This window comes from Lathamus discolor, chromosome 3, assembly GCF_037157495.1.
Source record: "Lathamus discolor isolate bLatDis1 chromosome 3, bLatDis1.hap1, whole genome shotgun sequence".
NCBI lineage: Eukaryota > Metazoa > Chordata > Aves > Psittaciformes > Psittacidae > Lathamus > Lathamus discolor.
Genome location: NC_088886.1, coordinates 152,040,438 through 152,064,042, shown reverse-complemented (window position 1 = coordinate 152,064,042; position 23,605 = coordinate 152,040,438). Strand labels below are relative to the sequence as shown.

At 54.9% G+C, this 23,605-nt stretch overlaps 3 protein-coding genes across 9 annotated transcripts in view; 1 reads left to right on the top strand and 2 right to left on the bottom strand.

Moving 5' to 3' along the window:
- The window catches only part of STK32C (serine/threonine kinase 32C), a 79,450-nt gene extending 77,250 nt beyond the window's left edge, over positions 1-2,200 (top strand). For both annotated transcript variants that reach the window (XM_065672506.1, XM_065672504.1), the window contains one exon: positions 703-2,200. In XM_065672506.1, coding sequence (XP_065528578.1) covers positions 703-841 — 139 coding nt within the window. In that variant the 3' untranslated portion in view covers positions 842-2,200. The remainder of the gene's footprint in view (positions 1-702) is intronic.
- Positions 2,201-6,667: 4,467 nt separating this feature from the next.
- Positions 6,668-20,206, bottom strand: DPYSL4 (dihydropyrimidinase like 4). 4 transcript variants are annotated; one of them, XM_065672498.1, is made up of 15 exons: positions 20,199-20,206; positions 19,492-19,802; positions 17,596-17,684; positions 17,063-17,247; positions 16,031-16,195; positions 14,840-14,901; positions 14,666-14,746; positions 12,968-13,036; positions 12,759-12,879; positions 11,702-11,858; positions 11,381-11,522; positions 10,237-10,407; positions 9,456-9,635; positions 8,779-8,950; positions 6,668-7,691 (listed from the first exon to the last, which is right to left on the bottom strand). In XM_065672498.1, exons 2-15 carry the CDS (start codon positions 19,738-19,740, stop codon positions 7,600-7,602), a joined length of 1,935 nt encoding a protein of 644 aa, XP_065528570.1. In that variant the 5' UTR covers positions 19,741-19,802; positions 20,199-20,206; the 3' UTR covers positions 6,668-7,599. The 4 variants fall into 4 exon arrangements, with proteins under 4 accessions (XP_065528570.1, XP_065528573.1, XP_065528571.1 ...); XM_065672501.1 differs by lacking the exons at positions 19,492-19,802; positions 20,199-20,206 and adding an exon at positions 19,051-19,199; XM_065672499.1 differs by lacking the exons at positions 6,668-7,691; positions 8,779-8,950; positions 9,456-9,635; positions 10,237-10,407; positions 20,199-20,206 and adding an exon at positions 10,433-11,278 and having other exon boundaries at positions 19,492-20,057.
- A 2,333-nt stretch (positions 20,207-22,539) lies between these two features.
- Positions 22,540-23,605, bottom strand: part of JAKMIP3 (Janus kinase and microtubule interacting protein 3) — an 88,267-nt gene continuing 87,201 nt past the window's right edge. For all 3 annotated transcript variants that reach the window (XM_065672497.1, XM_065672490.1, XM_065672496.1), the window contains one exon: positions 22,540-22,559. The gene's annotated coding sequence lies outside the window, so the exon portion shown is untranslated. The remainder of the gene's footprint in view (positions 22,560-23,605) is intronic.

Below are 23,605 nucleotides of genomic sequence, written 5' to 3'. Positions count from 1 at the left end.
CCCTGCATGACTGATGTGAGCCGAGGAGCTCAGCTGATGCCTGTGTATGAAAAGCAGTTCTGGTCAAAAAGGGAGAAAAGATCAGGGATTATTAATCTCTGCCATTAAATAAAATATGCTGCAGCGAGACTGCTGGATTTAACACAGGTATGGCACACTGCTTCAGTTCCCCCACTGCACCTTCTCACCCATCCTGCTTTAGAAGAAGAGAAGGCTCCCTACAGGTGCCTGACAGGAGGATGGAGCCAGGAGGGGCTGGGCTCTGCTCCCAAGGAACAAGGGATGGGACAAGAGGAACCAGCCTCAAGCTGCACCAGGGCAGGTTTAGATGGAGCTGAGGAACAATTCCTGCCCCAGAGGGTGCTCAGGCATTGGAACAGGCTGCCCAGGGCAACACACTGCCTGGGGAGCGTTGGGTTTAGAAGTAAAGCAAGAGAGAGCCTCATGGAGGAGGTGATGGAGGGCAGGGAGCCTGTGCTGAGGTCCGGGTGGGCAGGGCATTGTGGAGGGCTGCAGAGCTTCCAGTGGGTTTTGCTGGTACCTCAGTCCCTGTCATGCCCATGTCCGTGCTCTGTGCTCCTGCTGCTCACCACGGGTGTGCTGCAGGCACCTCTGGAGGAGCAGGGGCACACTCAGCACCGCAGACCCCATTCACCCCTCCTGCTGCGCTCTCTGTGACGCCTGGTTCCTGTCTCCACGCAGGCTAAAGAAGAGCCAAGAGCAGCCGAGCGAGTCCGTGTTGCCCCCTGAGACCACCGATGAAGCCGAGACTGAGGCCGAGGCCGAGACCTCCAACCTGACCATGTGCAGCTCCGTGTGCTCTGCGGCGGGCAGCAGCTAGGCTGCAGCATCCTGCGCCACGCCAGGAGCATCCTCAGGTCGTGCTGAGCACCACAGGGTGTCCCCTGACACCCCACAGCACCCACAGGGGTCTTGCAAAGCTGTAGCAACAGAGACGGTTCTCACAGAGCTGCACCCTGCAGTTATGGATCACCAGTGGGCACACGGGTTGCCTGCCGTGGGTATGGATACTGCTATGCAACGTGTCGCAGGAGGCAGAGCAGCTTCTTCACGTGTCCTTTCTCAGTGTCAGATTGCTGACCTGCTGATCTGCACATGGTTTTGGTACAGTGACGTGGCAAGAAAGGAGTCACATCCTTGGGTACAGCCAGGGAAGGCACCGAGCGGGCGTGGAGGAGGCCGAATGGGGGGTGTAAGTTTTCCGTTGGCATTCCCTGTTGGCAAAGGTGGCCATGGGGACCAGCAGCCCTCTGTGTGCAGCACCAGGACCAATCTGGGCTGTGGCGGGTGGCACCAGCCTCCTGGGGGCCTCAGGCTGGTGGGTCCGGCAGCATCAGGATGTCCTGGGCATGGCCCTGTCCTTGTCACCTCTCAGAGTTTCTTCCCCACCTCGGGGCAAACAGTGGTGTTTGTGCACTCCATGAGTTCTGCAGGGGTTTGGGCAGGGTGTAATGCGCAGGTGAGGTGCAGGATGCAATGCGCAGGTGAGGTGCAGGATGCAACGCGCAGGTGAGGTGCAGGATGCAATGCTCAGGTGAGGTGCAGGATGCAATGCGCAGGTGAGGTGCAGGATGTACCTGAATGTTTGATTTCTTCATGTAGCTGCTGCGAGTGGTGAGGAGCTGTGGGAACAGACCCCTTGGAGGATGCCATTTACCACAGGCTCAGGTTTTATTGGAGCAAAGTGGTGGTCTTGCAGTGCTGCTCGGTTATGAATGATGGGAATATCTTATTTCACCCTTCGATTTACTTTCTTTTCAGTGTAAACTACAGGTACTGTATATAATTTACCAATTCCTGTTTTAGCTTCTTAATAAGACAGGAGCTCTTACCTTGCTCCGGCTGTGGCTGTTGCCTTTCTTCTTGTTTCAGAAGCCTTCACTAGTTGCTTAATCTGTAGAGTGGCTTTTGGTTGCTGCTGCTGAAGACGAGCGGTGGGTTCTGCTGCACCGTGGTGATGCGCAGGGTTGCGACAGGGCCGCGCTCACTGTCACACTGCCAACATCCCTGTGCTGCCGGGTTAGCAGGGTGCAGCTTTGCATCCTCACTGCCTATTCCTGGTGCAGAAATGGGTACAAGATGTTTTTAACAGATGCAGACTCTTTCAGGACAATTTTTGACATGTTTTTTGTTTCTGTGAATAAAAAAGGGAAGGTGGTACAGGACAGTTTATATGAAACATGACACGATGCGTTTCTTTTCCACAGTTTTATGTGGAAATTAGTGCATGGCTCAAATTGTGCAGAACCAGATTCCCACAGGAGTCTGTCCAGGAGGTGCTGCGTGTGCAGGTATGGCTCCCAGGAGGGAAGCCAAAGCTCTGCCCCCCATTGCACAGTTATGTTCGGGACAGAGGCAGGAGGATGCTGTTGGATGTGATGAGCATCCCGACCCTCAGCCTGGACAGGGACCAGGGTCACCCCATGGGGCCCTGGCAATGCTGTGGGTCCTTGCACAGGGACACCCCGTGCCTCTCGAGGAGCTGTGTTAATGACAGGCTGCAGGGAACAGCTCTCAGATGAACACTGTCCCCTGATCCAGGCTGCACTGGGGGACCTGCCCTCCCTGCCCTGAGTCATTTCCAGTCTGATTCCTGGGTAACTCCATTATCCTCATCATCCTATTACCTTCTCCTGCACATCAGAGCACCTGTGTGTGTGTGTGTGGATGGGCCGTGTGCTCTGCCCCATTTGCTGCTGGTGAGCAGCCCCTGCTCCTGGGGGGACAGCCTGGTCCTCGCTCTCCCGCTTTCTTGTGAAAAGAGGCTTTGGACAAGGGCCTGTAGGGCCAGGCCAAGGGGAATGGCTTGAACCTGCCCGAGGGGAGACTGAGCTGAGCTCTTAGGCAGAAGCTCTTCCCTGTGAGGGTGCTGAGGCGCTGGCACAGGGTGCCCAGAGAAGCTGTGGCTGCCCCATCCCTGGCAGTGCTCAAGGCCAGGTTGGACACAGGGGCTTGGAGCAAGCTGCTCCAGTGGAAGGGGTCCCTGCCTGTGGCAGCTGGGCCACAAGGAGCAGAATGAGGGTCAAAGCATGTATTTGTTCAGGAATTGTAAATGACAGGTGATTTGCTCCATCACTATGGATAAGTTTTGCCAGCAAACGCCATTGCACTATGTATCATACCTGTAAATAATGACAGAAGTATGGAGTATCGGTACGACAAGGAGCGTACCTTGGGTTTTGACCAAACCATCATGTATATGAGAGGTGCACACAGATCCTGTTCAGCCAGAAGCTCTCAGGCCAGAAGAGATGTACCAGACCAGCAGTTTGGTAGGACATGTCTAATGATACGTTTTCATCCCTTTCTTTAGGACAAGTGACAAATGGCCCTTGAGGTCGAGCTGATATATGTAGGGAGGAGCTGGCTCACTTCTGAAATGGCTGTTTCTCACCCCAAACCCTCTCCGTGTCAGTCATTTCTGTTCCCTTTCAGCACTGCTCTTCCTGGCTAAATCACGCAGAATATCCCCAGCAGCACTTGGCAGAGGCAGGGAGAGCTGCTGGGGAGACACCAGGTAATCGCTGCTTCCCAGGGGAAATAATGCGGGAAGTGCCCCTGACATCCAGCAGCGCATTTCCCAGGGCGCTGCTTCTGCCTCAGTCTACTTCTAGACCTTAACCACAGAGAAAAGTGACGGGACACAGACCTCTGGGATCACTGCACTGAGGAGGAAGGACACCGTGAGTATAATACAACTGCAGTACTCACTTCTGATCTTCGATAGTGCATGGGTGTAACTCCAGGAGTGCCCATCGGGATCAGGCTTTACTGATGCCTGCTCATGCCAAGCTCCTGCAAAAGAGAAGCAAAGAGTAGCTGGAAAATGGGAAAACGATGGAAACAGCTTCACGTGTGCTTCCTTGTCAGAATCTCCTGGTGGGTTTCAGCACACCGTGTCCTTCATCCCCGCTGGGTGCCCGTTGTGTTGTGTCCCCATCGCTGTGTCCCCATCACCAGCCCATGCTGCTCGAGGTCAGCACCGCACATCCCACGGCTCCTTCCGGGGCTGTCCCATGGGAAGCAAACCCCATCCACGTCCTGCGTGGGACAGGAGCCTCTTCCCCCCGGCGCTGTGCTGGCCGTGACCTGCTGTCGTGCAGCTCCAGGTGTGAGCAGAACTCGCAGTGAAGTCTTGAAACCCTCCTGGTACCAAACCCCATCGCGCAGAGCTTGGAGGAATCGGTAGCAGCTCTGGTTTACACCTCCACTACAACCAGAACACAATAATTCTCTGTATACAGGTATTTAAATACATGTATTTTTTGTATGACAGATTTATACAGGGTGTGCCATTATCCGCTGTGAGAAGTCGACGTCGCCTATATTCTCCTTCAATTCCTTGCCATAAGATTGTTCCTTTCTCTCTGTCGTATTATGAAGTTTTGCAAAGTTGCAGATTTTTAAGTGTGTCCATTGGATTCCGCAGACTTCACTGGGAATTTGCATAGAAAACAAATGCCAGATCAGGTCCTGACATTTCTGCTGTTGCCAAGTCCTTCTTACTCTGCCTTGCCAAAAAGAGAATCAGAGTAATAAAACCATAGCAAAAAGGCCAATAATATGAACCTGACATTGGACAGTGCTGAAATCCTGATGCCTTGGTAGGGTTAGTTTTAATTATTTCAGTGGAAATCTATGTAAAGGAGATCTCTGTATTTTATGTTAATACATTTCTGTACTTTTATTGCATGAGGGTTTTACCATGTCACAGAATAGTTGAGTTATGACAGGTTTGTGTTTCTGCAGATACTGCAAGGAGCCATTGCGTTTGTGGAGTAATAAATGTGTGTTTTTGACATTGCCAGGTCCTTGTTGTCGCTTCTGGGTCATTGATCTGTAGAAGAAAAACGTTGAATCTTACAAGAAGTGAATGCTTTGATTACCTCCAAGGCCAGGTTGGACACAGGGGCTTGGAGCAAGCTGCTCCAGTGGAAGGGGTCCCTGCCCGGGGCAGGGGTTGGAGCTGGAGGAGCTTTGAGGTCCTTTCCCACCCAAACCAGGCTGGGGTTCTGTGGTTCTGTGGAGCTATGAGACACCTTGGACACTGCAAAACAGGCATTAGAAGGGGAACACTGAACCCAGGCATTTTACAGTGTCCCACTTTCTGGTGTCAGTGAGAGACCCTGACCCTGCTGAGCACACCACAGCTGCAGCTCACTGCCTTTTAGTACTTCACTGCCCAGCCCTGAGGTTTGCATCTTAAATGAGATAAAAACGGCCCTGGGGAGCTTGGGGAGGTCTCTGGTTTTCCTCTTTCATCCCTTGTCAATACTCAGAATTATTTATTGTGGCTGTTGGTGCAATGTGCTGGCTTGCTTTACCTGGGGGGTGCAAAGCAGCTCAGTGATGCTCTACATCTGCAAAGGCTCTTCCTGACTTCAAAAGAAGTGATGGAGGAATGAGACAAGCCCATACCTGAGCCTTCACTTGTCTCTCTCTGCAGAGCCCTTTGTTGGCGGTTGGCAGCCCTGTGCCCTGGCCGTGCCCAGTGGATTCCGGTGCCTCTGGTGTGACCCCTCTCGGTGTCCCCAAGGGCACGTGGGGCACACAGCGAGCAGCGGCACTCACCCCTTGCGCAGGAGGTAACAGGGTGAGGACAACCCCTCCAGCCCTTAAATTACAAGGGTTGAAGTTACCCAGCCGCCCCGGGTACCTCCTACTGAGGAGCCTGACTGTTGGAAAAGGGATATTTCCAGGACAAAGCTCATGCAATTGCCTTGCTAAGCGCTCCCAAGCTGGGGTTGCTGGGGTAGCCCTGACACCCAGTGGGTGTCTGGGAGGTTGGGAGAGGTCACTGCCAGCAAACTGTAACTTTAATCTTCCCCTGTGTAGTTTCCACTTTAAAAACTCTATTTAGAAAGAAAATAAGCAAGTGTTCAATGGTGCCACTGCAGGAAAACCCAGAAAACCAACAAATGACCTTAAATTGCTTGTTTAAAATGAAATATAAACCACGTGAACAATTGCATTCCGACATCCGATGCAGAAATCACTGCAGGTCATTGCATTAAACAATGAGATGCAGGTCAGACCAGGTAATCAAAGAAACCACCAAAATAATAGCCCCTCCTGGTTTAACTGCGTGAGCTCAGGTGCATTGATCTGTATTTACCTTGCGGGTTAGTGTACCCAGAGCTGCCAAACGGTGCCATTTCAGCTGCCACCTTCGGAGCAGACGCTTGCTCAGGTTTCCACAACTCCTTTGTTCCCTTTCTTGTTCCCTGCTTTCAGAGCGAGCTGGAAACCAAAGCACAACACTGCCGGAGGGAAACCTGCATCCCACAGGCACCTTACAGCATCTCTTACTGCATCCACATCCTGCAGGCAACAGTGCTGGCATCAACCTGGTGGGGAAAAGCATCCACCCTAGTGGCATTTCAGCTTTATTGGCAATCCAAAGGCTGTTGTGTGACACCAAATCCGATGGAGCAGCCCCTGCAAGCGTGCTGGGTCTCAGCGAAAGGCTGGGATTCTGCGGTATTCCCACATAGCTAGTGACAAACCTCTTTCCATTGGCAAGGGGGAGTACAGTACCCTACGAGCCATGAACCCACGGGTTTTGATTTCACAACCCCCCCTGTGTAAAAACCCAAAGGAAGGAAACACAAAACTCAGCTCAGCTGCATCAACCACTTCCACCATCTCATGGTTTCCAACAAATTTTATTCAAGGCAAGGAGCAGAACGAAAGGCGAGCCGTTCGTCAGAGGTACATGCATAGCTGTGTGGAGAGGTTCACCCTAACTGTATATGCTTTAAATACACCCAACAGGCTATAATAACCTTTATAAAAGAGTCTGTCCTGTGTAGCTGGCCTTCAGCTGAGCTGGTTACTGGCGCTAGGACTTGGTGCTTGAAAAACAATATAAATAGTCTTTAAAAAATGAGCCTAGCAGCACGGCTGCAGCTCAGCAGCACATCGGCCACGGTGCAGGACCCGGCCCCCACGCGCCCACCATGCCAAGACTGTGACAACGCAGGCACAGATGGACACGGGGCCACCACACACAGCCATGCTGGACGTGGGCACTCCATGTACGTATTAAATCCACAGAGTCGGAAGTGCTTATCGGTTAAAAGTCCTTTGACTACAAAGGGCAGTTGCTGCTACTAGAAGAGGAGCCTGCTCCAGCCAGAATGCACCTTCACTGCATCCCTCAAGGCCAGGCTGGACACAGGGGCTTGGAGCAAGCTGCTCCAGTGGAAGGGGTTCCTGCCCGTGGCAGGGGTTGGAGCTGGAGGAGCTTTAAGGTCCCTTCCAACCCAAAGCAGGCTGGGATGGCCCAAGGCAGGACACTGATCCCGCTGCCAAGTGCACACGTAGGTGCCTGCATGCACAGGGAAAGGCTTTCCGAGGAGCTAGTGAAGAGACAGGCGGGAGGGCTCGGGATGGGAGCGCTACCTCTGGGGGTTACTCTATGTTAGGTTCTACCTACAGGGAGGGCTGGGGCAGCTGGCGGATGCTCACTTGTCGCCCCAGCTCCAGGGACCCACCGTCCCCTGCCCGGCGGGACACGGGGACACCCCGGCAGCGGCCGGCGCGGTGGCACGGGGGCAGAGCGCGGCCCCAGCCCCGTCAGGACAGGGAGGTGATGTTGGAGCGTCCGCCCGGCGGGGCCATGATCTTCTGAGCCGTGCGGCGCGCGATGTGGTCGTCTGCCTGCGACCCTGCGGGACAGGAGAGCGTGGGCAGGCGGGCTCTGCTTTGAAGGCACAACCGTAACAGGATTCCCTGGTGGAAATACCCATCTCCACCGTACGTCACTTTGGATGCTGCATTATCATAGTACAGTTTGGAACGTCATTATTTGCCTGAACATCTTTCATTGCTTCTCTCTGGAAAGCATTGTAAATGCTTTCCTGTATAAACAGATTCTGTATAACAAATGGGGGACCTGGTACATTTATTAAACAGTATGTGATCCATCTGATTTCAACCAGCTAAGAAAACATTAATAGAGCCATTTTGTGGCAAAGCACTGGTTGCCAAGGTCCGTAAGGGTGCCGGGCAGATTGCTGCAGGATGCTGAGCTGAATGAAACTCAGTATTAGGCAGAAGCTCTTCCCTGTGAGGGTGCTGAGGTGCTGGCACAGGGTGCCCAGAGAAGCTGTGGCTGCCCCATCCCTGGCAGTGCTCAAGGCCAGGTTGGACACAGGCGCTTGGAGCAAGCTGCTCCAGTGGAAGGGGTCCCTGCCCGTGGCAGGGGTTGGAGCTGGAGGAGCTGTAAGGTCCCTTCCCGAACCATTCCATGGTTCTATGAATTGCCGCCTGCTCACGCAGAAAGTCCAAAGGAATTAAATTCTGGTTTCTGTAAACAGAGTTTTTTTGGCTAATCTCTACAACCCCAACCACTTCCAACCCCTGACTCAGGGGATGCAGACAGGGCTGAGGTCCTGACACCTGCAATAGCCACAGCAGCATCTCCATTGACCCAGGCAGGACACTGATGAGACCCTCACCTTCATCTCATCCTCCTGCTCTCCATCATTGCAGCCTCCACCCTCCATGGCCCCTGTACTCACGCCCATCTCACAGCCCCTCACCAGGCTTCATGACAGACATTCATCAGTGCACTACCCATGCACAAGAAAGGTTCCTGTGCTGCATCTAGCCTCGGGGCTGCTGCAGCAGCAAGAACTGCTTTTACCGAGCAGAGCTGCAGTTTCCACTCCTCAGCCCTGCCCTGCTGTGCTCAGAAGCCCGGATGAGTGACCCCACACCAACCAGCCCTGGCTCCGGCGGTGCCCGCCCTACCTGAGAGGCTGAACCCCGACTGGTGCAGGTTGCGCACGGCAGGGGCTGGGGCTTTGCCCGCACACGGTGCAATCCTGGCTGCTGACGTGGGGGCCACGGCTCTGGTGCTGGTGAGGACCTCATGGACCGGCCCATCATAGAGCCCGCGCGGGACGCCGTGGATCTCAGCCAGCTGCGAGGGGAGTAGCGGAGGGTAAGGCTTGTGTTGAACGAGAGCCAGCCCTCACTCATGGATAACGACCTCTTGTCCTTCCCTCTGTGCTTAACCCTTTACGGAGGGGCTTTGGGAAGCCCAGGCAGGATGAGGCACCCAGCAGTGCTCCCACCATCAAAGCCAATAGGAGGATGCTGGCAGGGGTCCTGTCCCCCTGGGGAAAGGGTTTCCAAGGGGCCCCTTGGGGCTCCTGCCTTCCACAGGCACGTGCCCCAGCCAGGGCAATACTGGCAATACCAGCGATCATATTCACATCGGGGTCACTGATTAACGTGCCAAGCCGCACACCAAGGCAGTTACAGGACACATCACAGACTTCCAAGGCCTAGAAAGGAGACCGTTAGTAACACTCTTGTTTCTGCTGCCTATTCCATCGGCAGACCCGCCACAACAGCGACTGCAATTCGGTAATGCAGAGACTGCAATGAAAGCACGGGATCATGGCAAGTAAAATTCTCCTTACCCTGTTCCTCGCCTTTATCCTTTTATAAACAAAATCAGGGAATGTCTTTCTGGGAATGAAGCGACCCGAGCCCTGGGTGACGCACAGGTTTCCATCTTCAAGAACAACTCTGCCCTGACTTATGACCACGGTAGGAGCCCCATGGCACTCTGTGCCTTCAAATATGTTGTACTCCACGTTCTGGAAAAAAGCAAACCAAGATATTCCATGGGGTTAGGATTTAAGAAGAGAAGGTGTCAGTCTGACCAGCTGTACCCCCAATTTTTGTACATTGCTCCTTACGCACAATCACTTGTACCTAACTAACCCTTCATACTTCAAACGATCACAGAGCCCCAGCCTGGTTTGTGTTGGAAGGGACCTTAAAGCTCCTCCAGCTCCAACCCCTGCCACGGGCAGGGACCCCTTCCACTGGAGCAGCTTGCTCCAAGCCCCTGTGTCCAACCTGGCCTTGAGCACTGCCAGGGATGGGGCAGCCACAGCTTCTCTGGGCACCCTGTGCCAGCGCCTCAGCACCCTCACAGGGAAGCAGTCAGGAAGATCAGACCATTCAGCAAGTGAGGAGCTGTGTAAGGTGTGAAGAGCCTTGCATTTACTTTTACAAATACAAGCAAATTGAAATACCCTTTGGGTACTGTACAGGGTAAACCCTTTATAGTCGGAACCTTCCAACCCAAACCGTTCTGTGATTCTCTGGTCCCTGACCCGAAGCAATACATTGCTGTGCTGCGCAATTCTGCCTCTGAAACCAGCTCGGGAAGTGGTGTTTAAAACGTGTCACCAGATTGTGGGTTTTTGCCGAGATGATCCTCGTGGCCTTGGGGTTCCACAGCACCAAGTCCGCGTCAGCGCCCAGGGCGATGCGCCCCTTCCTGGGGTAGCAGTTGAAGATCTTGGCAGCATTGGTACTGGTCACCGCTACAAAACCGTTCTCGTCCATCTTCCCCGAGACCTGCGGAGGAGAAGGGAGGAACCGTCACTGTGCCTGGACCTGTGCCCTCCCACCATGAGGAAGGAGGCTCCAGGAGATGAGATCGCAGGATCCAACCGCATGCCCATGAGGTGCGAGGATCCTCACTGCGACAGGGCTGCAATCACACGCGAAAGGGCTGAGCCTTGTCCCTGGGGGCTAAATCATTCCATAGATGGGGTTTATTTTCCATGGACTCTGAAAAACAAGACCTTCCTGGTAGGCTCCAGCTCCCTATACAGGGCTCTCACATCCACTAGAGATGGTTAAGGATATTTCAGTGAAGAAAGACTGAAAGTGAACCTGAACAGTGCTATTTATCCTCTTTATTTATTATCCTAAGATAAATTCTATTTGTCTTTGAGCAAAGCCTACCCAAGAGGGAGGCTTTGGGGTGGACTGGTTTCGAAGCTCCTGGAATTCCTGCACGCATACAGCCAGAGCCTCCTGGTGATGCTTCTCGGTTGGGCAGGGTGCACCAGTGTGCAGGGACACAGGACCTGATCCCAGCAGCCAGACACTGACGTACCACAGATCTGCTCCATTGCCCAGCAGACACAGAGGTGCCACCACAGCCTGCCCCCACCAGTGGGGCCATGGCCACCAAGGGAGAGACACCGCATCCCCGTCCTCCTCCCCAGGCCTCCTGCAAGCACCGGGCAGAGGAACATTGCATCTCGCCCTTCGGAGAATGTGCTGGAGAGACCTTCCCTTGTGGCTGCGAGTGAGAGCGGGGGGGTGATCCCGCACCGAAGCCTTTGAAGACACTGTGAAGGCGTTCGAGTGTCACATCTTCCCTCATTAGCGCGCTCCTCTGCAGTGCCAGTCTAGACAGTGTCACACCTCCTGGCTGCTTTGATTTAATGAGGACACAGCATCACCTGGCACGGCACGGCTCACGTGCACCTCCATCCACAGCCTTCCAGGAACCAGCCTTGGTACCAGAAGTACCTACCACGCACTTCTCCCAGATGATGGACATCCGCTCCTCGACGCCGTTGGTGCCCTCGGGGATGAGGGTGAAGTTGTCCTTCCCCACAGCCTTCTGCGCGGTGGTGAAGGTGCAGTGAGCGCTGCCGGCAACCTGCAGGTCCCCGCTAGGCAAAGCACAGTGGAGGAGGTCAGAGGAGGTGCCCCAAACCCCTGCCAGCATCCATTCCAACCCCCTGCCACAGGCGGGGACACCTCCCACTAGACCAGGCTTCTCCAAGCTGCGTCCAGCCTGGCCTTGAACCCTGCATATGTCCTCGGGCATCCTCACCGACACAGAACTCACCAGGACAGGAGCGAGGAGAGATGCTCCGCTGTGGTGGGGTCAGGGCTGATGGGGGGAGACGTGACAAAGGCTGCGGCTTTGGCCCAGTTTTTGCTCCAGTAGTGCGAGCCGTCGGCGCCCAGGCTGGCGGTGAGGGGCTCTCCATACACAACCGTGCCTGTGGAGCAGGAGTTCATGATGCACACACGCTGTGTGCCATAGAATCCCAGACTTGTGTTGAAGGGACCTTAAAGCTCATTCCGTTCTGACTCCCTGCCATGGGCACAGACACCTCCCACTAGAGCAGGTTGCCCAGAACCCCATCCAGTCCGACCCTGAATGGCCCCAGGGATGGCACATCGCGGCCTGCAGCCTCTTTGCACGCAGCAGACAAATCCTGGGTTAACAACACAAGACATTTCACTGATCTTCAGTGTTCCCAGCACTGCAGCTTTTTAAATTCACCTCAATCCTCTAGATTATCTCAGCTAACTGGGACACGCTGTCAAAACACGTTTTGAATCCGAATGTTTGCTCCTTAGACCAAGCATACATTCATGCCTACAAAGCACCGAGCCTCCTTTAAATCAAAGCAGCATCCCTGTGGGTAGGGATGGCTGTGCTCCCCCTCCCGTCCCTAGGCACTGCCTTCCTCCTTGCTCCCTGCAGGACTGCTTCCCGCTCTTCCCACTCCACCCCCAGCTTGAATTCGGAGCTTGCTCCAGATGCATTTTTCATCCAGTTCATGACAAATGAATGTAAGTGAATTATTTCCCTTTTTCAGCTGTGCCTATTGAGATCCGGGTGTCAACGCTTCCAGCACCTCTCCTCACATCCTTCCAGTCCCGAGCAATTAGCTCTGGCACACTCTAAAGGAAAACCAACACCAAGTTTTAGCACCCTTAAAATGTGAGAAAACTTGGGTGATAACGAGTCCTCGAACCTTACAGCCAGAACGATATTCCTGGACGTAGTTCAAGAGGCCCAATCAGTGCGCAGATAGAATCAGACTGCTTGGGTTGGAAGGGAGCTCAAAGACCATTCAGTTCCAGCCCCCTCAGACGAAGGAGTGCTTTACCTTTCCTCTTCGCTTGAGCCAAGACATCCGCTGCCCCTTTGCTCATCACTTTGGTGACGTACAAGGGGCAGTTGGCCTGTTTCGCGATGGTAATGGCCCGGTACACTGCCTCCGCTTCCACCTGCGGACACAGAGCCCAGGGAAGGGCTTGGGGCAGCTCTGGTACAGCCCAGCCCTGGGGCAGAGCTGCTGCAAGGCTGGGACGTTACCTCCTCGGGGCGGCTGAGGACGTGCCCTTCCGGCCCGGTGATCCCAAGTTCCAGCAGCCTCTTCTGCTCCTGGTGGAGGAAGGTGAATGGGAGAGCAGTCAGTGACAGGCACAGCCCGGCCGAAGCAGAGCGGGGCAGAGAACACCTTGCTGGGGAGCACCTGAAGGGTGATGGGGATCACGACCAGAGGAGCTGGTACCATTTGTGCCTGCGGCACTCCACAAACCGCTGCAGCTGCTTCCTATGGGACCACCTTGTGCTGCGGGGGCATTTCTGTGCTGGGAACTGCTGTGTCCCAACAGCACCTTCCCCGCCCCACAAACCCAGCTACAGCTCTGGAGGAAGAGCACTGTAAAGCCCGTGCTGCTTACTCCGAGGCCGTGCCCGGTGCGATGCGTGGCTACAAGGAAGGAATGGATGTTTCCTCGGACCTGAGGCTGCCTGAGGCTGCTTGGAGGAGCCCAGGGAGGAAGCAGGGATGGGTGCCAGGTACACGAGACCATCAGCGAGGCACAGCAAGTGCCACCCATCCAGAGCATCGCCGGTTCGTCACGCAGCCATGGCCACACACATTGCCCTCCCAGTGACAGACCCTGCAATGAACTCCAAGTTGCACCCATGTCATCCCCATGGTGTCTGAAAGCAGATGTCCAACACATCTCATCCTTATTCCTTTCTGTCATGTTCTGTGTCATGCAGTGCTCCCGCTCAGCTAGCACTAGATGCAAGGATGTTACTCAGCACTATGGACTAGATCTTGGAGGCTTTCAAGGACCCTGCTCTCAGAGGATGTTTAGTTCTCTGTATTCCTGTTGCAGGTATCATACCATAGAACCATGGAATATCCTCCGAGCTTGTCCCCAGGGCTCAAGCATTATCACACTGGCAACTTAAAGAAAAACTTCTGGAGACACTGAACTGCTTGGGATCACATCGGGATCACGTTTCATAGCCAGCTGAAAAGAAGGTTTCTCAGATAAAATCCCAGGGAGGTGGGAATTAGCCTCTATCCTGTTTGTTCAAATAAGCCCATTTGAAGGACTGGGATTCTGCTTCCATTTTAAGCTCTCCTCCCACACCAGAGTGAACGTTTGCATGACCATAAGCAAAAAGGTCTAATTCTTCCTTGTGTCATTCAATTTTCTTTTCTAAAGGTGAAAAGGAAAAAGAATGAATACGGACAAAGCCCCAGCACCAAGGAGGTTCCTGAGTGCCATTTGTGGAGATAAGTATTGCCATGTGCAATGCACATTACTGCAAAAGGTCCAAATCTCCTCATTCTCTCAAGTCCTCGGGTCTTCTAACCAAGACAGATACTGTGCTGAGCATCACTCGCGCAGTCAGTCATCCTTTAAGAAGCCCCCAGACACATTTCTTGGAACCACTGAACAGCCCTTGTAGGGATTTCTGTGATTAAACCCAAGCAGGTGTGAGGAGCAGGGAAGATGCTGCTGGTTTTAGCAGGAGCCCTGATCCTGCCACCACGGGTGACATCGCAGGGTCACAGCAGGCTGATGCTCCCCTCACCTGGAGTGATCCCTACGGAATTTACAGCACCAACTGAAGGCTGAAAGCAAGGCAGCACTGCTCCACTTCCCCCAGGCACCACAGCCCATCTGCTCACATCAGCACACTGCCTTAGATCAAATGCTCTTAGATCAAATACTCCTTTCACATAAAGCAATCTGATGCCTGTACCTCATCGATGATGTCTCCGTTTTCAGCGTGCACTTGGGCAATGGCCCCCAGGTCCCGGATAATGCAGAATATTTCGTACATCTGCCAAGAGACAGGGGTTACCCAGCGTCAGCCGAACCACTGCTTATGCTCTGGGTGTGAGGGGTGACGTTCACCACGTGCTGGCTGCGTTACCTGGGCATCGGTGCACTGAAGCTTGTCTTTGTAGGCCATAAACACCAGGAAGGAGTTCACACCTGCAGAGAAGAAAAGGACATTTATTGTATTGCTATTGTATTTATTGGCCCAGCTGAGAACCCAGCAACCCGATACTGGCCAAGTTCAAACCTGGGACTCGTGCTGGCTCAGGTCAGACCCAAAGCAAAGCACAGCTAAGGGCTGGAATGGGAAATGTGCCCTCAAGAACTGACCCCCAAAGCCTGGAGGCCACAACAGTCAACACACCCCAACCTCTGGATGCACCTGAACCAACAGCCAGAAGCCCCCAGCCCATTTCTGGTCCTAGGTGCCTTCCCCGAGCCGCTCTGAATGCACAGAACCAAACGCATCGCTCCCGAGCACAATGCGGTGGCTTCGATTTGTGGTTTACCCTCAACCTCTTTCCAGTAACTGTCTTTGAATCAGTGCATTAGTGCTAAAGGTAAATTGCAGCATGAGCCTCTAACATTAGCACTGACATTTAGTGCCTTTCTATTTAGCTACAGAAACAGCTGGGCAGTGCTTTGCATACAGCCTGGCAATCCTGATTCTATCATTCCTAACATAAAGGATGATCCAGGAAGCACTGAGCCAAAGCTGCAGAGTTGCTATTGTATTTTAGATGGAGAGAAGCAACAACTAATCCCAAATGACAGTCAGATTACAAATAAGCTGTATTTCATGTGAATGTATACATGAAAAATACCCGGCATATTCCTAGAACAGCTCCATGACTTCAGCCACTCCTTTTAATAGGAAATTCACTGTGGATCTCTGTGATGTTAACAGACCAATGAAGCCTTGCTTGCAAGACTGTAAATTATACTGAAGTCATCTAGCTCTGCACTGGCATAGCTGAAAGCAAATGCAAGTCCAAGGAAGTATCAATGAAATGCAGGAATTCCTGCCCCACGGCCTGCCTTCCAGTAAGGCATGTCCAGCAGAGACACTGGGATGTGCAGGAATTCCAAAGGAAATCTCTGTGGAAAGCCTACAGCTTAGGTTTGTTCTACAAGCCCTGTCTTGGACATTTCTATTCAAATACATGGGGCTTGGAGCAAGCTGCTCCAGTGGAAGGGGTCCCTGCCCGTGGCAGGGGTTGGAGCTGGAGGAGCTTTCAGGTCCCTTCATCCCAACCCAGGCTGGGGCTCTGTGACCCTCACTCACCCTTGTCCTTCACGAGCGCCTCCAGCTCCTCGCGCAGGCTCTCGTGCCAGCGCGGGATGTCCACGTGCAGGGAGTAGTCGCAGCAGGCCTGGCTCCCCGCGCTCCCGCGCCACCGCTCGTAGGCAGCCACGAGGCTGGTCCCGGCGTCCGGGCAGACGTGGTCAACTGGGGAGACACTGCACAGCGTTAGTGGGGACAGGGACACAGGCGGGGACACCGGCAGCACCGGTGCCCTCGTGCAGGGTGTGTGGAAAGGAGGCGTTTTGCACTGATGCACTGGCTGACGATGAAGGATAATCCATTTCCCAGACAAGTGAAACAAGTGGAACGAACCCCCACCAAGTTAGGGGCATTATTGTGCCTGTTCCTCACAGAGCCCACCCAGCACAGCGCCTGAGAGCAGCCAGTGACCACAGCATGTCCTCACACACCAATGCACATGAGCAGCTCCCATGTGCAGTCACCCACAGCCCATCAGTTACTGCCCTTCTCTTGTCTTGGTTCCTACTCCCTGCAGTACTGGCCATGAGATGGGCATGGAACTATATCAGGATTTGCTGAGACAGTTACATACTAGAGTGGGCCTTGGGACCAGAACAAGAGTAAAACAAAAATCAGAAGTATTTTACATAAACATAAACACGGAACCCATGCTCACAGAGATGAAAAACTTACAAAAACGCAGTTCTAAAGCTATTAAAAATGTATTAAAGGGCCTTTAAGGTTTTCTTCCATCTTATTCTCTTATGAGCTGAAGCAGGAGCAGCTGTATATGGCACAGAGCTGGACCTGGATGCTTTTTAATATCCCTTCCAACCTAAGCCAGCCTGTGAGTCTGTGATTAATGTATGCATGTAGCAACGGAAGGAGGTGCTGAAAGGTACTCAAGGCATTTTAATTGGCTCTGCAGCGCTTTGATTTCTACAGCAAAAATGAACATTTCTATGAGGGTAAATACTCTCCCCAGGGATAAAGGCCCAACATATTTCACCAAACCGCATTCTACTTGGCTCGGATGCTGCTGCATCTTACTGATCATGGTGGTGCCTCCTGCCAGGGCTGCTCGTGTCCCTTGGTAGAAGTCATCGGCAGGCGTGAGCCCCATGATGGGTGTCTGCAGCCGGGTGTGCACGTCGATCCCCCCTGGCAGCACCAGCTGGCCATAGGCATCGATGGTCTTCACATCACCAGGAACCATCAGGTTTTCCCCAATCTGTCTGAAAACAGCATTAAAATCTCCTGTTAGCTTGCAACAACTTTCAAATGAAGGTTCAAGACCAACTTCCGCGCACTGCCGGTGGGCACATGCCATTGATTCATTGAATCACGGAATGGTGTGGGTTGGAAGGGACCCTAAAGCTCCTCCAGCTCCAACCCCTGCCATGGGCAGGGACCCCTTCCACTGGAGCAGCTTGCTCCAAGCCCCGTCTATTGGAAGCTGTCCTTGTGTTTCAAAAAGGGAACGTATTTCCAAGAGGAAAAGGACAGAAAAGAACCTCCCTCAGATACTCTGGCACTGCACCACACTTAAAAATTACATTACCCAATATGAATTTTTAACTTACTTTATTAAGCCATCTTCCACATAGATGTCGGCATAAAATGACTGATCATCGTTGACAATTTTTCCTCCTTTGATCAGAAGTTGGTCACTCTAAAGGGAAGAAACCCACAGGTTTTAGATCGCTTTATTTGGATGCCGCTTTACTCATTCTGAGCTTTCATTAACCCTCAGACTTAGTATTTAGCCCTTCAATCACGCAAGCTGGAGGTTCAGCTCAGCCAGGCACGCACCTCCTCAGCCTGCTCCAGTTACAGACTTTCAAGTGCATCTTATTAACCTGGTAGTTTATTTGCACCCATCAGTTTTCACAGCCTCCTCGGAGGCAGAAAGCGCCTCCAGGACTTCCCTGCTTCAAAGCAAGCCCCTGGTACAGTTGTCAGATCTGCAGAACCTTTAACCAGCAAGCACGGGCGGTGATGCAGATGTGGCACTGCAGCCGGACGGATGAGGATTCATCTCCTGCTCACCGGTGCTGCTGAAAAACTATTGCCCAGGCTACAACAAGCAACACAAAGAGCAGGGCCCCAGCACGGAGACAGGAGGGATGCAGCACGTGGCATCCTTATTGCACCTTTATTGTTTCCCCTTGTCCTGTAAAATCAATCACAGAAGCCTCAGTGTTGGCTGCCCCGCGGGAGAGCCCGCAGGCCCCTCCCCTTGAGGGGCCCATCGGCCTCCCCTCATCTTCACACTCTTCTCATCCCCATCCTCGCCCTCACCCCTTCACCATCCTCATCCTCACCCTCATTCTCACCTCCATCCCCCCTCACTGCCTAACGCAGTCACCCATCAACGCGCTCGTGGCGGCCGCCGGGATGTTTTCAGGGAACTCAGCCCCGAGCCCCGCAACGGGAGGATGAAATAACGAATAAACACGGGCAGGGCTGTCCAGAGACCCTCCCCGGCTCCGGCTGAGCGGAACCGGCGCCAGGGCGGGCGCGGTGCCCGTACGGACCGGGCTCGGAGCCGACCGGCCGCCGGGCAGGGAGCAAGGCAAGGGACGAGGCAGGGGGATGCCGCCTGTGATCCCCCAGCCCGCTCCGCGGAAGAGCCTCTCCGAAACACGCTTCCCACCCCAGCTCCCGAACGGGGCGCAGGGAAGCGGCGGGGCAGCCCCGCAGCCACGGTGAGGGTCGCGCCTGCCTTTGTCCCCGCGGGGCGGCCCCGCCGGCGGCGGACAAAGCGCCGGAGCCGCCGAGCTCCGACCGGGCCGCGGCCGGTGAAGGGAGCGACGGAGCCCTCGGGGCTGCCCCGGCTGCGGCCGAGCCCTCGGGACTCCCGACCCCAGCAGAGCCCCCCGCGTGTCGGGCCCCACGGGCTGGGAGGTCCGCTCTGCTCCATAACCCCCGGCCGGGAGCCACTCGGGCCCCAGGACCCACCGGAGCGGCACCGGGACGCGCAGCCCCCGGGATCCCGCACCCTGTCAGCCCCCCCCCCGCGCCAGGGAGCCCCTCACCGTGCCGCGGGGAGCGCTCTTCTTGCCCTGGTGCGACATCCTCCCGGTGCGCGGCTGCTTGTGCTCGCGTGTGTGCACGGCCCCGCGTGCGTGCGCGCCCCCCGCCGCCGTCCCGGGGCCGCGCTCCCGGCGCTCAGACAAAGCCGCCGTCGGGGCAGGGCGCGGGGCGGAGCGGAGCCGGTCCCGCGGGGGCCGGTGGACGTTGCGCTCCCCGACGGCGAAGGGAGGGGGGGGCCCGGACCCTGCCCTGCAGGAAACCGCTCCCCGGCCCGGTCCGTTCACCGGGCGCGGGGCTCACGCGGGCTGAGGTTGGACGGGACGCGGCCGCTGCTCACCCTGCGGCGGGGTCTCGGGCAGGGCGGCTGCGGCCCCGGCGAGCGGAGAAGGGGCGAAGGCGGCTGCTCCCCGCGGGGCTCCGGCACCGGCGCGTCCCTCCCTTACCTGCGGGCAGCGGGCGGGCAGCTCCGCCGGGGCCGGCGCGGCGGGGCCGGGGCAGGGGTCGGGGTCGCGGCGGGTCCTGGCCGAGGGTGTCCCGGGTCCGGAGGCGCCGAGCGAGGCGAAGTCCAGCGTCTTGTTGTCGAAGGCGTCCTCCACGCTGCAGAACATCCCCCCGCGCTTCTGCCGCGGCCGCGGGCTGCCCCTGCCCAGCCCCGCGAAGCAGGCGGGGAGCGCTGCCTCCCGGCCCGGCATGGCTGCGGCGGCCCCGGGAACGGGAGCGGTAACGGGGATGGAGCCGGTGCCGCTGCTGCAGCCTGGGGAGGGAGCAAAGAGCGTTTAAAGCTGCCCGGGATCGAGCGCCGGCCCCCGCCCCGCCCGGCCGTGACCATCCACGCGTGGTGGCAGAGACAGCGCGAACGAGGGGGGGGTCCTCGTGTAGGGGGGAAACCCCGAGGGGGGATCCCCGGGAGAGCCCCCAGGGGCAAGCAGGGATCCCCGAGGAAGGAGGGAGGTCCCCGGGAAGGGGTCTCCGGGAGGGGTGTCCCGGGAAAGGGAGGCGGAATTCCCGGGTGCGGGGCGGGGGGGGGGGGGGAGCCTCTGGTGGGGTCCCCGGGAGAGGTCCCCGCAGTCAGCGGGGGTCCGCGGAGGCACCGCCGCAGCCCGCCCGGCCCCTTCGGCCCCCGGGTCAGCTCCGGATGGGTTCAACCCACCCGCGGTCCAGCGCTGAGGAAGTGGGATGAGCGAGCACCGGGCTTGGCGGGAGGCGGTCCCGTCGCTCTGCAAGGACGCGTTTATTCTTGTCTCGGTCTTTAAGGCAAGCCCTAAGAAATGGGTAAAAACTGGCAGTGTTATAAAAAGCCATCGGCAAAGTGACTGTAACCAACCAAAGGGCTCCTTCTGGCAACCAAAGAAACAATTCATCCAGCCTGAAGGTTTAAAACAGCTCTTTTTATTAAAAGTTTACAATAGTTTATGTATTTTACAAATGAATAGAAAGTCTCTCGATATATATCATATGAATCACGATACAAAAATATGTGTAAAATTCTGTAATCGATCGCTCCAGCCCCATCAGCTCCTGCCTCAGCACTGAGCAGACACCACGTACTTGGGATACAGAATCAACCGGGTTGGAAAAGACCTTTAAGATCATCGGTCCAACCGTCAGTGGATGTTAACACGGTTGTTGGGTCTTGTTGGGGAGCAGGAGCCCGGCAGCTGACCTGGCTGGGGGGGGAGGAAAATGTTTTCTCTGGTTTACGATTTGCATAAGTTTAGGACGGTTCCTGTCTCTAAAGAACGATGGGGGTGCAGGGTTCAACACTTACAACGCGGTTTCCTGAGGCTAAACTGAACCGGTCCCCACAGCAGCAGCACTGGGGATGTGGTGGGAGCCGGCACCGGGCCCCCGGTGCATTTCCCCTTCAGGTCAGGAGTTGTGTTCACAAGCTGTGTAAGGCACTCGGGGATACACTGAAGGCTACAGATAGCACTGGAGCAGGGGACTTGAAATGATGCCATGGTCCTCCGACAGCTTGAATAAGAACAGGCCCGAACCACGTGCTGTGGTCCCAGTGGATGTCGGTCCATAGCTTGCCTGTGGGACCGGGCAGCCCATGTCCTCCCGCTTCCCTTCTCCAGGAACTCTGTGGGCCTGGGCTGGTCACGGACATGCTCCTTCCTCACAGTCCTGAGGGGAAGCGGAGCGGTGGTGCTGTGCCAGTGATGCCCCAGGATGCGCTCGGTCTACCTGGCCTCCGTCTTGTTGCTCTGAAGGGCACTGGAGAGCTTGCAAAGATGCTTATGGGGAGAACTGGAGCAGTTGGTAGCTCGATTTGCTGCTGCCTCCTCGATGGCCTGAGAGTGGCTGCATGCCCCTCCTCTCCCCACTGTTTACCTGCACCGAGGGATGGGGGGCTGCAGGAAAGAGCCCCACATCAGGTAAACATCCACCTCTGGTGCTGTGGCTCTGGGACCTTGGCTTGTGAAAGACACACAAGACCCAGTGCAAGAAAACACAAGTGAGATGTGACACAGCCACAGCTCATCCCAGGGGCCAAGGGTGGCCCCGGCTGCAGAGCAGCTCCAGCCACGGTCACAGTCTCATTGTACAAACTCATCCTACAAAAGCCCAGCGGGAGCAAATGCAAAGTGACTGAAAACGGAGCAAAACCCCTATGCTGAAATTAAGGAGCACGTTTATGCACATTTCCTGTCTCTGCCTTTGTAAGGAACAGCTTTGGAAACATTCTTTGAGCCTCTTTTTTTTTCTTTCCTATGTACACGTCTTTTTACATATAAATATGAACATATACACAAACACAATCCCTTATTTACACATGTCCTGTCCTGTGCAGATAGCTTTTTAATCCAAAAAAGCCTGGTTAAGAAAGTAACTATGGGAGAATGGAAGGGAACTCCTAGATGCCCATACACAACATGGGACAGCATGGTCTGGGTGAAGGGGAATGAAATGGCTCCAAGCCACTTCCAATCCCACTCGCTCCCCCTGTTCCCCATCCCCATCCATCCATCTGCCTGCAGCAGCTCCCATCCCGAGCCCTCTGGGGCTGAGGGATGCCAGCCCAGAGCCTTCCTCTGGATTCCCAGTGAGAGGACAGCGATGCCTGAGGCTGCGGGGGTTCCCTCAGCTGCTGTCTGCAGGTCTTCCAGTGAAGTATTGTAAGACATTAAGTACTTCAGTAGAACCCAAAATACACACGTTTTAAGCACGAGATGCAGAAGTGAAACTGCAGCTCATCACATAATCCCAATACTGGTATTTATATCTGATAGAGCTGGAATCTGTTAAATCGCTTTTATGAAACAACCATGTGCCAGTATCAAAATCCATCACCTTTGGCTTAAAATGCTTCAGTACAAACGGGTCGCTCCTCTGAGCACCGCATTTTCTTACGTGTTTGTAGTTCAGCTCCCTCAGCTCTTCACACTGCCCGCTTTGAAACAGACGATGGGCGTACAAGACCTGGAGTCTGTGGAATTTCGGTATCGAGGAACTTTCTTCATAGCTTTGTAAACTCAACACAAGGTTTGGGGGGGGGTGCAGGCACCTGCAGGAGAGAGAAATACAAGGATTAACTACAGCTCTGTAACACATGGGTTTTAGTCCCAGCGCTGAGAGTATCCATCCCATGGGGGTTGCTGTGTGTGAGGCAGCTCTCAAAGTCTACAGCTGCAGTACACTCACCAGCTGCTGGGGTTTCTCTGAAAAGAAATAGATCATTTATTGAATGTTAAATGCGTATTTACTATAGGCTGCCCATACATTATAGCATTATTCTTTCCGCAGCAGTGCTCCCCTAACAGTATTCATGTAACACTCAGGACATCGTGATGCTAATGGACATCAGGGAGTTCAACCAGGCCAAGTGCAAGGTCCTGCCCCTTGTCTGGGCAATCCCAGCACAAACCCAGGCTGGGGGAGACTGGATGGAGCAGCCTGAGGAGAAGGACTTAGGGTGTTGGGTGGGAAGTCCCCCATGACCCAGCTTCAGTGAGCGCTTGAGCCCAGAACCCCGCCATGGCCCTAGTGGAAGGGGTCCCTGCCCATGGCAGGGGTTGGAACTGGAGAAGCTTTACGGGCCCTTCCGACCCAAACCAGTCTGGGATTCCGTGGTTCTATGAATTTAAAACGTGCTCCATCCATCGTCATGCAGGTTCTCAGGTATCTTTCCTGAGCATCACTCACAGGTTCCCCTTCGGAGCATCCACAGGTGCAGAACACGGGTCACAGGAATTACTGAGGGGATGTGGATGACCCCGAAAGAGAGTGAGGGCACGAGGAGTGACTTGCAACATGCTGAGACACGGCCACCTCTGCACTGTGGCCAGCAAACAGCAATCAGATGATGTGTTTGCTGGTTATCATTCACCAGGAGGGGCACGGCTCATTCTTGCCATCGCAATGAAAGCCAAGCCAAGTCTGGCTGAATTTCCAAGCTGGCAAAAGCTGCCTCATGAACCATGCCCTCCGAGCAGCAGTGAACCTCCCGCCTTCCAAACCCAGGATTCCGTGGCCGTCCCGCATGGGCACACATCTCTGTGTGTCACCAGGAGAGCGAGAGATGCTGTGTTCTGCTGCCAGGCAGAGAGGAGG

What these genes read in the sequence shown, in the direction of transcription:
- DPYSL4 (XM_065672498.1), bottom strand. Translation starts at nt 19,740, where the DNA reads ATGCCGGGCCGGGAGGCAGCGCTCCCCGCCTGCTTCGCGGGGCTGGGC. An exon ending in AGGAGGCACCACCATGATCA is followed by an intron (nt 16,196 to 17,062) that starts GTAAGATGCAGC and finishes GTGTCTCCCCAG; the next exon opens with TTGACCACGTCTGCCCGGAC. An exon ending in GGCGCTCGTGAAGGACAAGG is followed by an intron (nt 14,902 to 16,030) that starts GTGAGTGAGGGT and finishes TCTTCTCTGCAG; the next exon opens with GTGTGAACTCCTTCCTGGTG.